Source organism: Notechis scutatus, chromosome Z (assembly GCF_049901735.1).
Source record: "Notechis scutatus isolate UNSWTSFEM ecotype Mainland chromosome Z, rNotScu1.2, whole genome shotgun sequence".
Classification (NCBI taxonomy): Eukaryota; Metazoa; Chordata; class Lepidosauria; order Squamata; family Elapidae; genus Notechis; species Notechis scutatus.
This window is the reverse complement of record NC_142025.1, coordinates 87,367,776-87,385,067: the sequence shown is the minus strand read 5'-3', so window position 1 is coordinate 87,385,067 and position 17,292 is coordinate 87,367,776. Positions and strand designations below refer to the sequence as shown.

At 39.1% G+C, this 17,292-nt stretch overlaps 1 protein-coding gene across 1 annotated transcript in view; it reads right to left on the bottom strand.

The window, feature by feature from the left end:
- Positions 1-17,292, bottom strand: part of LOC113426134 (sodium channel protein type 4 subunit alpha-like) — a 145,031-nt gene that overhangs the window by 14,702 nt on the left and 113,037 nt on the right. The window contains 8 exon segments of the mRNA XM_087945221.1: positions 9-104; positions 1,583-1,687; positions 7,547-7,684; positions 7,774-7,827; positions 10,016-10,303; positions 11,379-11,501; positions 12,531-12,704; positions 14,255-14,409. Of these exon segments, the coding sequence (XP_087801347.1) occupies positions 9-104; positions 1,583-1,687; positions 7,547-7,684; positions 7,774-7,827; positions 10,016-10,303; positions 11,379-11,501; positions 12,531-12,704; positions 14,255-14,409 (1,133 nt within the window).

Here is a 17,292-nt window from a genome sequence, read left to right as displayed (position 1 = left end):
ACATCCACCATCATTGTTACCATGTTAAGACAAATTAGGATCATGATGAATATATCAAAAGCTTGCTGAGTCACAAAGTCAAAGATCATCCCTTGATACTTGTTCTTCAATAATTGGTAGATATGCATGTGCGTATGACAGAAAGACAGGAAGGGTACAAGGCACACAGACAATGACAAACATGGAAACGAAAGAAAGGGAAGAGAAATGTAGAAAAACTCAAAGAGAAAATTGAAGTGGTGAAGCACTAAACCTAAATCATCCAGAATGCCACCCAAAAGTAAAATTTTCCAATGTTTACTGCCTTGAAGCTACTTGGAAGACACAAAAAGTAGCAAACATTACTTTTTAAAAGAAAAAATAAGTCTGAATTATTTTTTTAAAAAAAATCCTAATGTTTTGAGCTCTAGAATCTCATCATTGTTTCTAAGATACCTGACTCCTGTGACTTGTGAGATTTCCTAAGAGAGGGATGGGTGACTTAGTCCATTTAGTGGACTTCAGAACTTTCTGAGATAATGCTGTTGAACTTTATATGAAAAAATGGCTAATATTGGGCTGTGATACTTCTTGTAATATCTAATTCATCCTATTTTACCCTTAATATTCCCTAACTTCTACAAAGTAAACTGAAATATTTTAATCTCATTATTTGTGGTGATATCACTATCCTCTAAGATCTGAGCCATGGGGCCTTGGAGAGAGATAATGATCTAAGGAATTACCTGGAATCACTTATAATATCTGTTTGCCTCTGTAGGAACCATTAATATACAGTACTCAATTTCACAACTGCTATAAAGGCGTCTATAATGCATCTATAAAAATCATTGCAGTATATATCATGGGCAGATAAAAGTCAGATGCTGGTATTAGAAAACAGTAGGAAATGGAGAACTTAGAATCCAGGAAAAAGAAACTTGGATGCAAAAGAAAGAAGGACATAGAAAAAGTTGGTAGAAAATGATAGTGATCAATTAAGGGTATATGAAAACTTGTTAGGAACCTGACCTCATTTTTTTTCTTCATGTTTACCTTCTGAAAGATAGATTTCATAGCAGTTGACATAATTTTAAAAGGTTATGTATTGACAGATGTAATCTTTATTTTTATGATCCCCAGAGTACAGTAAATTCTCAATTTACCAGACTAATGGGAGAACAAAATTTTGCTTGTTAAAGCAAAATCTCCATTAAATCCAAATGGGATGTTACGCATCTGCAGAAACACATTGTATGAGAGCTTTTGCCAGTTGTGTCCAAAATCACAACTGCCAGTGTCCATTAAATCAAAGATTGATTGTGCTCCTTTATTTCCTATAGAAATTTTGGCTTAAATTAGGAAATGACTGACTTTTGCAAACTAACTTAGTTTTGCATGCAACTCTTATTCTGTTTGTTTCTTTATAGTTAAGAAAGGTCACTAAACTGTGGAAATAATATAATGTTATCATTTAGTGAGGCAAAATTAATATTCTGACTAGTTAGATTAGCTTTTGAATCTAAATACAAGGAGGCGGGGAGGTCTGAGAAAAATTTCCCATGGACACTGACCATAGACCTGTATTTTGAGAATGGCATACCTGGGGCCTTGGGATGGGCTTCACTGGTTTTTTTGAACCTAGTTTCTTCATGGCATTGTAGTTTTTTTTTTGTTCCTCTGTCATGAAGATATCTTTGCCTCCAAAGTAAAAAAAAAGAATCACCCTTATTAGATATGGTGTGAAATCACGTAGTATAATCATCATCATCATCATTATCATCATTATCATCATCATCACCATCATCACCCTCATATTATTATTATAATAATTATTATTTTATTAATTATTATTATTTAATATTTAATCCTCAATTCGATTCACTATCTGGGATTGGTAAAAAACTTAATGTTCAAGTCCTTACCAAGGACCTAAGGGTTGTTAAGGTAATGTCTGAGTATATAGGCAGTTCTGAGTAAGGTGGTTTTTTGCAATGTCAGAATATTCAGATCTGGTAATTTCAAAATTTCCATGTATCTAGGCAGCCCTTTGGGTATTGCTCCAAGCGCTCCTGTTACTATTGGTACAATTGATTTCCTCCTCCAGAATCACTCGACTTCAATTTGCAAATCACGGTATTTTGTTATTTTTTTCTAATTGTTTTTCTTCAATTTGTGCATCATCTGGTATTGCAATATCACTATTTTTCTTTTACTTTTCTACCATTGGAAGTTAAAACCCACCCCTCTCCTAGGAAAATGAAATATTTTAGGATGTATTTAAAAGGCAGATTATTTTCCCTAAAAGAGCAGTAGAAACTCAGAGAGGCAGAAACTCAGCCCTTCCACCTTTGTTAATGGGCCATTAAGGCTGGGCCAGTCTATTCTACATAACAAAGATCTACCTCCTTCAGACAGAGCCATTTAATTGCCCTTCATTGCACCACCCACCAAGTTTCAACCAAACCTAGCACACAAACAACCTACAAAGCTAGCTATGACCTCTGACAGCAACCAATCCGGATACTCTTCCTGTGCCGCAGGAAGTTCAACGCCAGAGAGGGTATAAAACCCAGGGACTCTCAGCATATCTTTCCTTTTCTTCACAAGAGCTCCAAGGCATGTGATCCTGTCCACCATTAAACCATCTTTCCAAACAGTCTCCATGTTTCCAGTGTCTTTTCCCCCACTTGGAACTGAACCCAGAAGGATATTTCTTCTAATACCACAATAGTGATACCAAGTGTGTTGTGGGCCAGATGTCTGTCTGTTTAGATTCAAAAATCTCACAGGACCTTGATTTGTTCATTTTCAAGAACTGTCAGTTTGGTGTTCCCAGTAATTTTTGCTGCATTTGAACCCAAACTTCTGTCAAGGCTTCCAATGAATGATTTTGGCAACTTGGTCATGATGTCGTGGATAATCAGTGAGATTTTGCTGCAGCCACTGTTGGTGGCTACAGTAAAGGTGACCCAGTGTTTCATCTTTCTCATTGCATAAGCAGCATTCACTGTTGTTACTGACAGGTTGAATTTCTGCTTTAATGAATTTGGTCTGCAGGACTTGCTCTTGGGCAGCCAAATGAAATATTCAGTGTTTTTCTTCAGCACCCCTGAATTCAACAAGCTCCATGTTAGCTTTGTATCTACCTTTCCTTCAATGTCTTTCAGTTATTGATTGTGCAAAGGTTTCTTTACCAGTTAGAAACTTGATGCTCAATTGTTTCCTTTTGATATTCTGCTTTCAATCTCATTGTTTTGTTCATCTTCAGCAGAAGCAGTGGCTCTTGCTTTTTTAAAAGTAATAGTCATTTAAGCTACGTTTTCCTTTTCCACAATTTTTTTTGTAAGAGTCCTCTTGCAATACAACTGATCAATATTTTTGGGTGCAGAGCATGGTGCATTATCATTAGTTTCCTTGTCTTTCAATCCAAGGTATCAAGTTCTAGCTGACTCCGATCAATTATTCCAGTTGAGTATCACATTACAGGCACTGCCCAGGTGTTAATTGTCTTTATGACATTTCCTCCACTCAGCTTTGATCTCAAGATTTTCCAGACTTGCTTTATGTATTTGGTTGAAGTAGCTTCCTTGACTTGGTGTGCAACAGGTCAGAAGCTTCCAAAACTCCTAAGCAGTGGTGGGATTCAAATAATTAAACAACCAGTTCACCCAGGGTCAGGTTGGCTGTCATGGGAGGCATGGCCCAACCTGGCCCTGGGCGAACCTGTTGTTAAATTACACACACACACACACACACACACACACACACACCACTATCAAAGTGGATCTGGGTGCTGTGCTGTGCTGCACTGCAATAGAAAAATGGGCAACAGAGCAGCTGGCATGCAGGAAGGAGGAGGAGCAGGGAGAAGAAAGAGGGAAAGTGGTCTCCTCCATACCTCATGCTGGTTACTCCATTGCCCATTTCTCCACTGCAGCACAGCACCCAAGATCCACGAGGGGTGGGTGGGGGTAATTTAACAACTTGTTTGCCAAAACCTGTGTGAAACGGCTGAATCCCACCACTGCTCCTAAGTGCTTGTATCTCGCTTCTGGTGTTACTTCTTTTATCAACTCTTCATTATCAAGCTTGAATCCATCATCTTCAACAATTTTTCCTGCCTTAACAGCAATCGTTGCCCCTTTCTCAGTGCTAAACTGCTGCATAGCTTACCTGATTGGTTTGAGGTTATGTTTCTGTTGGAATAATAGTCTGGACAGCTTTATTCATGTTCTTCAATAATTTCTTCTCTTCCTAATTTGGCTTTAGCTGTTGGTTCAAGATCTAATCCAGCTCATGCGTCTTGTTCGTTATCTGATTCTCTGATTTCCTTCCTTTTCTCCACTACTTGTTGCTCCAATTCTAAATTATCTCTATTATCAGTTACTTCAACAAAATACATAAAGTGAGTCTCGAAAATCTTGAGCAGAGCTGCTCTGCTTGCAATCTCATTAGTGAAGAGCATGTGCTCCAAAATGGCATGCCTCTGGTCCATAAGTCCTTGTTCACTGATGTCCACATCAAGGTGATTCTCCTTTCAAATCTTGAACATGCAATTTTTAAATTCATATTTTGTGGGCTCAGATCGATAATAAGCTTCCACAATTGAATAATTTTCTTCCTTTGTCTGGAAGAAAAGGAAGATTTTCTGTGTTTTTTCCCCACTCATTTTCCAGTTGCCTGTCAACTCTAAGCCTGCCAGAGGGAGTTGAGTGATGTATCATATTTTTTTGCTAAACACCCAGAAGTCATAGTATTCAATGCAAGTTTTGTTGATTCAGGCAACATTTGATCCAGCAGAGAATTCACTTGATGTGTTTTCACCATAGTTAAATGGCTCTTCAACAGAACAGGGAAGCCCCTACACCACTACAAGGTAAAGCTCCTTGGGAGGGGGAGGTATTATTATGATTATTATTCCCCCAGTGAGGCACTACCTTGATGTGATTGTGGGGCTTGTGTGCTCTGAAGAAGATGAGAATTATGTCAGAAATTCAGCCCCACCTGACAGGTCTCATCAGAGGAGTCAGACAAAGATTGTCTTTCCCATAAAAAAAATATGGTAAGACATAAATTTCAGACAGCCAAACTGACTTGGATGTCACCTGGGTTAACAAGGTCCACACTAGATGTTAGAGTTCCTGGATATCTGATGAAAAATGGACTACATCAGTTAGGACTGTGGTTGAGCAACCAGGGCTAGCAGCTGCGGAACTCTTCTGGGAGCAAAAAGGTTGGCTTCCCTGAGGCCCAGAAGGCCCCAAAACGAAGCACGGGGTAGGTGCTGCGAGCCCCCCAGGCTGAGTTTTCTGCCTTCCTTAGCCCTAGGGAAACCTACTGGGAGCAAAATTGTCCCCCCAGGAGGTTTCCCTGAGGCCCAGAAGGCCCCAAAATGAAGTATGGGAGGGGTGTTGCACCCTCCCCCCCAAGCTAAGTTTTCTGCCTTCCTGAGCCCTAGGGAAGTCTGGGAGCAAAAACACAGGAGGCTTGCCTGAGGCTCAGAAGGCCAAAAAAATGGGGGGGGGGGGTGTTTTGCTTCAAAAAAAGCCACGCCCACCTAGTCACATGGCCACACCCTCTAGCCACGCCCTCTAGCCATACCCACAGAACCGATAGTAAAAAATTTTTGAATCCCACTACTGGACTGGACTCAAGCAGAACTAAAAGCAATGGATAGGCAAACCAGAAAAATAATGACGATGAATCATGCCCTTCATCCTTTGATAGACTCTATCTACCAAGGAAATAGGTGGAAGTGGAATGTTGCAAATATATCAGATGGCTAAAGAAGAAAACCGAGCTTTGGGGGAGTATCTGAAGGACAATGAAGAAGAGGCACTGAATTTAGTATGCTAGGAAGGCTTACTGACTACTGGAGAGACCAAACTGGCCTACAAGAAGGACAAAATGAAGAATAGAAGGAAGGCATGGGAAGACAAAGCACTACATGGCCAATACATTAAAAAAAAAAAATAGCAGGGAAAGCAGATAATAAAGCAGACCTGATAATAGCTAAGAGCAAGAAAGTTGAAAATAGAGGCCAAGAGAGTAATGGATCAAGCCATAAGGACAAATGCATACAAAGCCAGAATTGAGAAGACAGGAATAGACAACTGGTAAGCTGCTGCAAGAAGATTGCACAGATTGACTGTTACAAGCAACAGCATGACAAAGTAGCAACAATGGTACATTGGAAGATCTGCAAGAAATGTCATTGCCTGCAAGCAAGAACTGGTGGGATTATAAAATAGAGAAAGTCACAGAAAATGAAAAAAATAAATTGCTCTGGGACTTTCGAATTTAAACAGACAAGCACCTGCCACATAATACCTCAGACTTAACAACTGTCAATAAGAAAGACAAAAAAAGGCTGGATGGTGGATGTGGCAGTGCACAATAGAAAAGAAAGAACTAAGGAAGATAACAAAATACAAAGACCTACAAATAGAAATAGAACGACTGTGGCAAAGTCAAGCAAGGGCAGTACCATTAGTAATATGTGCCTAGGGAGCAATCCCAAGACACCAGGAGCACTATTTGAACACTATTGGCATTGACAAATTCACCATTGGTCAATTGCAAAAGATAGCTTTACTTGAAACAGCTTCCATCCTGCTACAATACTTGTAATACCATAAAACTACCTATACCAGGTCCTTGGTGAGGACTTGATAGCTAGACAAAAATGCCAAACCAATTTGAACATCTGGCTGACTGTGCAATGAATATTTCTAATAATATTCAAGTTAATGTCAGAGACAATGCATCAAAGTCCCAAAGCATGCTACTAGTGGTAATAGGTATTGGTCTGTCTCCCCCCAAATTTGTTGGAATGCTTTAATAAAAAGTTTTTAAAATGTGTATTTGCAGGGGAATCCAAAAGTATTTTTTTTTCAAGAGGCAACTGGACTTTCTAATTTTTCTTTGAAGATGTTCGCAGGGGAAGTTTCTCTTCCTTGTAAGTTAAATTTGCTTCTCAAGAAGGAATGAGCTCTCATTCAATTTAACTCTCCATTCTGCATATGTTCATTTATTATTATGCTGCATGTTCTACAACACGGCTCTGGTTTTCAGGATGCATTCTTGGGCTCTGGGAATGCAAGGTGGGCTTCAATCTGATCCCTGAAACTTAACTATAATTAAGTTATTCAGTCTGCAGTTACAGGCACACAGATTATTCACAGCAATCTGTGAATCAGTTCAGAGTAATGTTTATAAGATTATCCCATGCTTCTGCCATGGTCAGCTCCAATATATGTAATTTAAATGCTTGGAAAGTAGATAACAATTTTTATCGAAAACCAGAACCAACGTTTGTCATAACGTTCCAGAATTGGCATCTGCCATGGACAACTTGAGCCACTAGAAGGCTGCACTATACCCTTTTTTTCGTATGAAGAACAGCCAAAAGGAAAATAGTCTAGCTACACTGAATAGTTGCAGGGAGCATGCAATTTGGGTAATTCGTTTTTCTGCGCTGCTGGTAAAAACTTCTCCAGAACTACTTATTTGAAAGCGAGCATATGCCTTTCGAACAAAAAACAAACTAATTAAAGATACTTATCTTTTTCTTTTGCTGGTTGAAATTGTCAATGATTACACCAATAAAGAGATTGAGAGTGAAGAATGCCCCAAAGATAATGAATATGACAAAATAGATATACATGTAGAGATTCACTTCATACTGAGGCTGTTCCTCTTGCTGGAAAAGCAAAGGAAGAAATGAACCCTTTGTTAATTCCTCCGTGAAAGCTTCAGAAGAGGAAAAGCAACACTGTCTTTTCAAATTACCTCACGGGAGTCAACAGCTGCATACATGATGTCCATCCAGCCCTTGAAAGTGGCCTACAAGGAAGAATAATGCAGGACATATTCATTTTGATTGAGAATAGAGGACTCTGAATTTGTAAAAACATATATAAATTCGTAGCCCAGAGCAGGCACCTCAGGTTAGAAGTTACATGTTTCATTCTCATTTTCTAAACTTTTTAGGAAAAAATAATAAAAAATATAATCGCCTTGTGAAAAACAATAAGAAAGGATGAGGACCGCCATATTTATTTAATCATACAACTGGCTTTGTTAAAATGGTGAGAGAAAGGAGATGATATCTTATTAGAGTGTTCCTTTTAATGAAAATTAGAATCACCTACTAATATATATTAATTGAGCAGGTCCAGAAAGAACAAATATGTTTGTTCTGAATAATTTGGCTTAGTTTGTAAAGAACAAATGGAGAAGAGGAAACATAATAGAATAGTATATGCTTACATCAGCAGGTAATTTCTTCATAAAAACAAATGAAAGTAGAAACTCATCTCCATTGGATTGAAATTATCTTTCCTGTACAGTGTAACTGGCTGGAACTCATTTCTGAATGTGAACCCTTCGTGGTAGTGATTGATAGGACAGGACTGGGGGGGAATATATGATCCAAAGTGTTTTGAATACTGGTAGTTTCAATGAGGGTAAAGAGTAAACACCATCACTTCTATTCCCCCCCAAGCAATATAGAACTCCAGTATGTAGAAATAAAAACATATTTTGAAGGCTGGGTTTTCTCCTGATCACACAAGCAGAGAAAGTTTAGTTTGGTTCAAGAGAAATTAGGGGAAGATAGTTTAGACCAGGAGAAAATGTGGGAAATTAATAGGAAAAAATACAAAATAAGGAGAGATAGTCACAGGGATCACCAAAATTAATCTTAAAGCCTCCTTACACTGATCGTACCAAACAATTGTTGATTGTTAGATCAGGGGTGTCATACTCAAGGAGGTAGTCAGATTTAGCCGATGGGGCCATCTTGGAAACGGTAAGGGGCTGGCCGTGTCACTTCGACCAGACTATCCAATCCCAGGAGGTGCACGCACGCACAGGAGGTGGGTGCATGCGTGTGTGCTGGGATAGGGCAAGTTAGGCCTGTGCGCGCACGTGCCCACCGCCTCCTTTGTGCATGCGTATCTGCTGGATAGTGCGGGCCAGGCCAAAATGACAAGCATGTCCACCAGGATCGGGTGGGCTGGATCAAAGAGACACGGGCCAGCCCCCTACCATTTCCAGGATGACCATGCTTACCGAACTTTCAGGTGTGTTTGCATAGAGGGGGAGGTGTCTAGCAGCAGGGGCTCCACAGCTGGCCCTGCAGGAAGATTCAGCCAGGCCCATTCTATCACAGCAGGCCGCATGAGCGTACCATGTCAGCAGCCGCATGAGTGTACAGGCCTGGCCCATGCCATCCCACAGGCACACAGGAAGCTGCCAGGAAGGCGGGGGTGGGACCTGCGCATGCAAGCACTTGCTGATTTCTGCACACAGATGCACACGCCAACTCCTGTGCACACATGTGCACACAGACTCCTCCCCCTGCCACCAGCCCACATAGGACACCTAGAATGCTGATCCACCCTGCAAAGAAATCGAGTTTGACACCCCTGTCCTAGATAATTCTACAGACCAGTCTGCTGATAAAAATAAGGCATTCTCATCAAATCAGTCAAGCTGAAAGTTAGTAGAGACACTATTAATTTGGAATGCAGGGCTGATTGAGATTACAGCATATCAAATACATAGAAAACTCTCTCAGACAAAAGTGATCTTATAGTGAAATATTGGTGAACTGTTTTTTCAAAACCCAAAAGACAAAGAATTGAATCGGGCTAATCAAAGCAATATTTTAATGTTTGGGTGCAGAAAAGAGACATTAGAAAATCTACTAAAATGAATGCCATTGCAATAAAAAGCTTTCGTTCCCTCTCTCTGCACACCTAGATCAACTTGCTCTTTTTCCTCTGGAGTGTCTTTCTTAGGCCCAGGCATTCTAAACCCTGGACTGAACTAAGAACGGGTCACAATAATCTGGGTCGAAACTATGTTTTTCTTCCTGGAAGAAATCATCTTTTTGGCTAAGGTTAAATAGGTCAAAGAGCAGTTTTTGCCAATGCTTTAGTTGGCAGGTTTCACGTGAGCCTCTATATAAGAAAGACAGGTTTCAGCTAAAATAGAACATTTCCTAAGGGAAAACATGCTTACTTACCACTTGCAAAAGGGAGAGATAGCCTAAGCCCACATTGTCAAAATTGACTTTGACATTGACCCAACGGACATCAGTGGCATTTTCAACATTGATAAGATTGATGCAGTCACTTTTGTTGTTTACATGTTCAATTTCAAAGAGATCACCTGTGGTGGTATTGACACAACGATAGTACTTCCCTGCAAAGAGGTTCACCCCCATAATGCTGAAGATGAGCCAGAAGATCAGGCATACCAAGAGGACGTTCATAATGGAGGGGATGGCCCCCAAAAGAGCATTTACAACCACCTAGTTTCAAGAGAAAGAATCTACTCAGGATTTAAGAAAAGTAAATCAACTTCAAACCTTTTTACAAATTCAGAATATGCCCTGTTCAAAAGGGTTTTTTTTTGGTTTATGTTCTGGATTAGCTTGGAGAAGAGAATTCAAGTTAAATTTATATTAGTGCAGAAATGGCAGTAAGATAGAACATTGACTATAGACACTTCACAATTATTGGCAATCTGTGGGTTCACTTGCTATAGATAATTCTGAGATACCAGTAGTCTTTATCTATATATAAAGCAAGAATCAACAGAACTTCTTCCTAAACGATCGTATCCATAATATATAAATAATTGCATAACATTTTATAATCTAATTTTAAATAATGTAGTAAAAATTAAAAGTAAAACTCTCAAGGATCTGTCCCATTGCCTGGAGGGCTATAAGAATGGGAGACAGGAGGAAGAAATGCAGCCAGGGCAACAGTCAGACAAGAATTATGTTAGCCACAGAAAGAATAAGGGTGGAGGAAGCATTTCAGGAGGGACCCTACTTTGTCCTTTGGAAAGCAAAGGCAAGGGAGGGGACAGACCTGACTCTTCACCCAGACCACTTGCCATGTTTTTTAATTTATATGGGGTTGGGTTTTGGGGGGAGGGGTAACTTTGTTTAGTGTTTTGAGCTGTTTAGAGTCATTGATAGTTGGGCATCATCATCGTCACTATTACCACACCTGTTCCTCCTCCTCCTCCTCCTCCTCCTTATAATCCTCTTCATAATCATATTTCCCTGGAGTGAATGTCTCCAATTTTCATCTCCATCTGTTTATAATAATCTTGGGTTGTGATCGTCTCTCAGAACAAAATGGAACTATTCTTTGTCTATTACTATAACTTCATTCAAAGAAAGCAAAATGTAAATACAGCAGAGAGAAAAAAATGGTAGCCTATATGACCCTTCAAAATACTGTAAATGCTTTCAAGACAGGCTTGGGCTTTATTGCTATTTTTTATAGGAATTATATTCTGGTTCTCTGAAATTCCCACTGCATAGAAGGAAAGTGGAGAAATAAAATCATGGATCGTCACACCGCACTTACTCTCATGCCTTCAAATCTGGATAAAGCCCGAAGTGGTCTCAATGCTCGGAGTGTCCTCAGGGATTTGATAGCTCCTAGTTCGGAATAGCCTAACCAGTTTGCTGTTAAACTAATTAGAGAGACCTGATTAAAAAGAAAAATGAAATGGTTAGTAGTAACAAATGATAGAATTACAGAAGAAGGAATATAGTTCCATATCTTGCACATAGGAGCATCTGGTCAGATTTCTTGAAGCCCCTGAGCTGTATGCTGCTTTAATATAACCATGATACAAACATGTCCTGACAATATATATGTTTTCTGCCATTTTCCCATTATGTTGCCTTTATCTTGTGCCCAGCTCATAAAAGAGACAATTATCTTTAGCTGTACCAGTGTTAAAATATTGCATTGCTTTAAGCAGACAACATCCAGTGTTACAGGACTATGTACAATTTGCCATCCATTACACGGATGGATGGAGAGTCAGTAATCAGGAGTAGATTCTTTCAGAAGAATGCTTAGAAGCTGGTTCAGACTCATCCATACACATCGCCTCCCTTCCAGCTTAGCTATGTCTGCAATTTTTCTGTTGTCTCCTTTAATAGCTGGGGAGGGGGGAGCGGTATTGAACCAGTCTTTCAGTTCTGTGAAAGAACAAAAAAGCTATATATTTTTAGCATTCTATTGGTTATTCTGTTCCACCAAAACCCAGGCCATCTCTGCTGAAGTCCAATGATTAGTGGAAGATTTCCTACCAGCTGATAAGATCCTAAAGAAGATGGCAAAGCCAGTAGAATTAAATAAGTGATTGGCTGTTGATATGCTGAAAACCATAAACAAAACAACAGCATTCAGCAGCTGTTCAGAACAGATTCAATTGAGGGAGTATATGGATCATCAATAGAAACATCAAATTACAAGGTAGCATAGTTTTCTGCCAATGGTGAGTCAATGGCATTTTAATCTGGCTATGGGGAAAGAATCTGGTTCCTGAATTCATGTCAAGTTAAATATTTACCAGAAGGAAACTGGTTTCTCATATTTTGAGGGCTAAAATTTGAAACGGAAGCTAACAAAATCATCACATGATTAATCAAATTTAATGCAAGACCAAAGGAATCTTTGGGAATCTTTCTCGGGACTGCTTACTTCCAGAAAGCTGTAACTTACATCAACAATGAGGAAGTCCAGCCAGCACCAAGCATTGGTGAAGTAGACCTTGAACCCATAGGCTACCCATTTGAGCAGCATCTCAATAATAAAAACATATGTGAAGACCTTATCAGCATACTCCAAGATGGTGCGAATAGTATGTCTGCGTTCTATGTAGATATCTTCAAAAGCCTGAAAGGGGAATTAAGGCAGAGCAGTGTATGAGACCTCTTGACAATAGATAAAAGTAGCAAAAGCAGCTACAGCATGACTGGCCTTTACTCTTCTGGGGATAACTTTGTATTAATGAACAGGAGTTTTAATAAATATACACAAGGATTTGGCCATTGTAAAGATTGGTGTGTAAATATGTAGAACATACCTGGGAATCCCATTTTTTAAGTTTAATACTTAAGTTTGCAATGAATGTTTCGAAAGTGAATGAGTAGAAACCCAACATGGACCTGAGATGACAGAAGGAAGACTATGGGGATACATTCAGTTATGTCTACTAAGTATGTGCTTTGAGACTTGTTGTTCCACAATGTTATGTTCACTTTCCTACATCATTATTTAGATTACTGGTGGTGGGATTTCAAGGTTTCAGCAGAAAACATCAGCATTAAAAGCTTAATACTAAATTTTGATCTAGATAATATTTTAACCATATCATTGCCCTGAGTTTTTTTATGTACATTGTGCTGTCCAGACAGTTAATAGGTAATGGGAATTGAGATAGTTAGTTAGGAATTGAGAGCTGTCCCCTTAAGGGAATTCATCATGATAAATGTAGTTAAGGCATCCTGGGAAATGTAGTCCATGTCATGTGGTCACATCTGTAATCCTGATTGGTCACTTAATTGACCCTTGGTGGGTTCGGGGAGGTTCCTTCATTCTTGCCTGGACCCCAGCAGCATGCCGCTGCCTCACCCCCTTGCTCCACCATTATCGGAATGAAAGGAGAACTATCCTTTTACTGTTCTGGACCTTACAACCATTAGCTGATTATAAAGCAGACAGATAACTCCACAAAACATCCATACAAAGTTTTTTATTGGTTCATCAGGCATCCTTTTACACCAGAAAGTCAGCTATGCAAAGAGTTGGACATTGAGATGAATCTTGACATAACCATGAATTATCTTGAGGATGCCTGATGAAACAATAAAAAGACTTTGTATGGATGCTTTGTGGAGTTACCTGTCTGCTTTATAATCAGCTAATGGTTGTAAGGTCCAGAACACTCAAGTGTAATGTAGAGAGTAATCTGCTCTTGTTTTCATGCACTGCATCATTGTATAGCTATTTTAATTCTTGTAAGCTATTTTAAGTGATGGCACTTCACTAGAATAAATAGTTTATTTATTCTGGGAACATAGAGGCACTGGACCTATCTGGGGGAAGCACCAAACCTGGAGTGGGACTGGCCAATATAAATAACTGAGAAATCAACCTTAACTCTATTTGTAGCTTGAGTTGAGAGAGCAATGACTAGACTGCACTGAAACTGCCTTTCTGGAAGAGACTGGATCACCAATATGATCATAAACATAATCTGCTGAATCCAACTGACTTGAGTTATTATTCCTCAAATTGAATACATAATGGTACCTAAGAAATCAAACAAACTAGGAAGATTAGCATATATTCTTAGAAGCATATTACAAGAGCAATTTAAGATCAATCTCATTCTGACTTGTATTATTGTAGGGGAAAATGTACTGCAAAGGAGAAACACTCACCAGGGCACCACTGCTGAGGAGAATCATGAAGATAATGAAAGACTCAAACCAATTGTGTTCCACAATTTTGAAACATGTTTTCCGAAGATTCCACCACTTTGCTCCCTTTTCTGTTTTGATATCAACATAAAGGCAAGGACACCTTTGAATACAGGCTGCAAAGGAAGAAAGAGTGAGTCAGTTAACACTTCAGCTGCTCTACCTTGTTTTAAAACTATGCTATGAACTTGAAATGTTCATTCACTGCAAATTACACAGACATTTTGTTATTTCCTCATATGCTCTTAATGCTGACCACACAATTTGGGACCCCCTTATCATAGCAAAAAGGAAATAATATAGTAGCGTAGGGTAGGGTAGAATACTTTATTGCCAAGCGCGACACACGAGGAATTTGTCTCCAGTGCAGAAGCATATACAAACAACAAAGTAATATAATCCTAAAGTGCCAATAGGAGAAGATAGTTGAAAAGATGAGGATAATGATAATTATCCTTAATACATAATTGATTATGTATTAATTATATATTTATATATAAATTAAATTATATAAAATTATGTTTAGCATTATGTACATGTTGGACCACTCTTTTTCTTATGTGCTGGAAGAGAATACTTGAAAATCAGAGAAGAGTCACCTTGCTACAAGATGGGTGACAAACAAATTTTAAATAAATAAATAAATAAATAAATAGGAATAATAGGGATGGACATGACCTCAGAGCTCCTCTGTGCAACCCTCTGTTCATGTTAGTCGGGGTCTATGGCCGTTTTCACCCTCCCGGGGGCTCGAGGAAAGCCTCCAGAGCCCGGAGAGGCAAAAATTTACCACCATCCCCTGCCGTGGTGCAGAAGGCTGACTAGGCCACGCCCACCTTGGCAACACCCACCCGGCAACCGGGCAGAGAACCAGTTGCTAAAAATTTTGGAAGCCCACCCCTGTGCATAGGAGATGTACCACTTGGTTTTCTTTGGTTTCCTGACTTGATAGATCTATGTCCTCTTTATCTGTACTTTCCACAGTTAAGACAAATTGTGATAAAAAAAAAACACCTAAATGTAGAATCCTGGTTTCCTGGTTTGTTGGTCTATCTCACTGGTGTGAAATTCGCCACGTTGCCATCACATGACATATCACACTGTTTTTTTTTCTGTTCGCAGAGCTGAGGTGGGCATGGCCTGCGCGTGATGCATCTGGCCCACAGGCCTCTAGTTTGACACCCCTGGTCTACCTGAACATAAACTAGGCAAATGTCCCTTTTATTTATAGATATGCGCACCATTCCTTTGGACTTATCAAGCAAGAGATCCTTATCTGACCATCCTGCCAAGATGACAAGCATAGGAACATAAATCATAAAAATATGAAAAACCACAGTGATAACCCAAGCCTTGTCTTATCCTGCATTCTGTTTCTAAGAAGACTGGGTAGTCACTTGTCTGAAATGGCACAGGAGCAGGGGTTGGACTAGAAGACCCCCAAGGTCCCTTCAAGTTGTATTCTGATTGATTGATAGAGAACTTGATCTCTATGAGAAGGTCACCCCACTTTGCCTCCCCAGTGACTGGATGGCTGAATGTTTAACCATTGCTATTAACAAACATAGATAAATAAATCTGTCTTACGTGAAGTTGGTTAGCCCTTTTAATGCTGTTTGTTTGCTACATTTTATGTTATAGGATTTCATTGTTAATTATTTACTATGTTTTATATATATATATATCTCCTATATATATATATATATATATATATATATATATATATATATATATATATATATATATATATATATATATATATATATATATATATATCTCCTATATATATCTCCTATATATAAATCATATATATATATATATATATATATATATATATATATATATATATATATATATATATATATATATATATATATATATGATTTATTCTTCCCCACCATTTGCAGAAACATTCCCGAAAATAAGACTATTGGTATTATATAGATAGATATAGATATAGATATAAAACCTGGTCTTATTTTGGGGGGATGTCTTAAAACTGCAATGTTCCTGCAAATGGGAGGTGAGCACAAATCCACCCTTTCCTTTCAAATTTTTGGTGCTTCCCTGCTTTCCATTTGCCAGCACATTTTTTGTTCTGGTGGGGCGCCATGTTGGCCCCACATACAGTTTCCCAAGGTGACTTGTTCTGTGCCCACTTGGACATGTCCACCTGACACTACTCACCCTGCCATGCCCACATGGTTGCATCCACCTTGTCCTGCCCATCCAACTGCCCCAATTCAGCTGCCCCAAGTCAGCCACCTTGATCTGACTACACCTAATCCCCCATGTCAACCTGGCCACATTCACTCAGCTACGCTAACCTTTCTGAAATGAGTAGTGCCATTCCTATCAGTAGATCAATAGATCCTATACCGTTCAGACAAATGGCTATCTAGTCTCTTCTTGAAAAGCTCCAGTGATGGAGCACCCACAACTTCCAGAAGTAAGGTATTCCAATGATTAATTGTTCTCACTTTCAGTAAATTTCTCCGTTCTAGGTTGGATCTCTGATAATCTTCCATCCATTGTTTCTTGTCCTGCCCTTATATTTTGAAGAATAAGTTCAGTCTTTCTCTTCTCTGTTGCAGCTTCTCAAGTATTGGAAGATTGCTATCATATCATCCCCAGTCCCTCTCTTCATTAAATTACATACTAGTTCCTTCAATCATTCATCATATGATTTAGCCTCCAGATCGCTTATTATCTTTGTTGCTTTTCTCTATGCTCTTTCTAGAATCTCAATATCCTTTTGTATCATGGTGACCAGCATTCACAGTGTGGACTTAACAGTGCAGTATAAAGCAGACTATCACTTCATGTGGCCTTGAAATTATCACTCTGTTGATGCAACCTAGAATTGCATTAGCTTTTACAGCACACTGCTGGCTCATATAAATGGTGGTCTACCTGGACACATAAACATCTCTCACAATTGCTAAGAACCACCTATTGTATATCTGTGATTTTTTCTTGCCTAAGTGTAGGTCCTTACT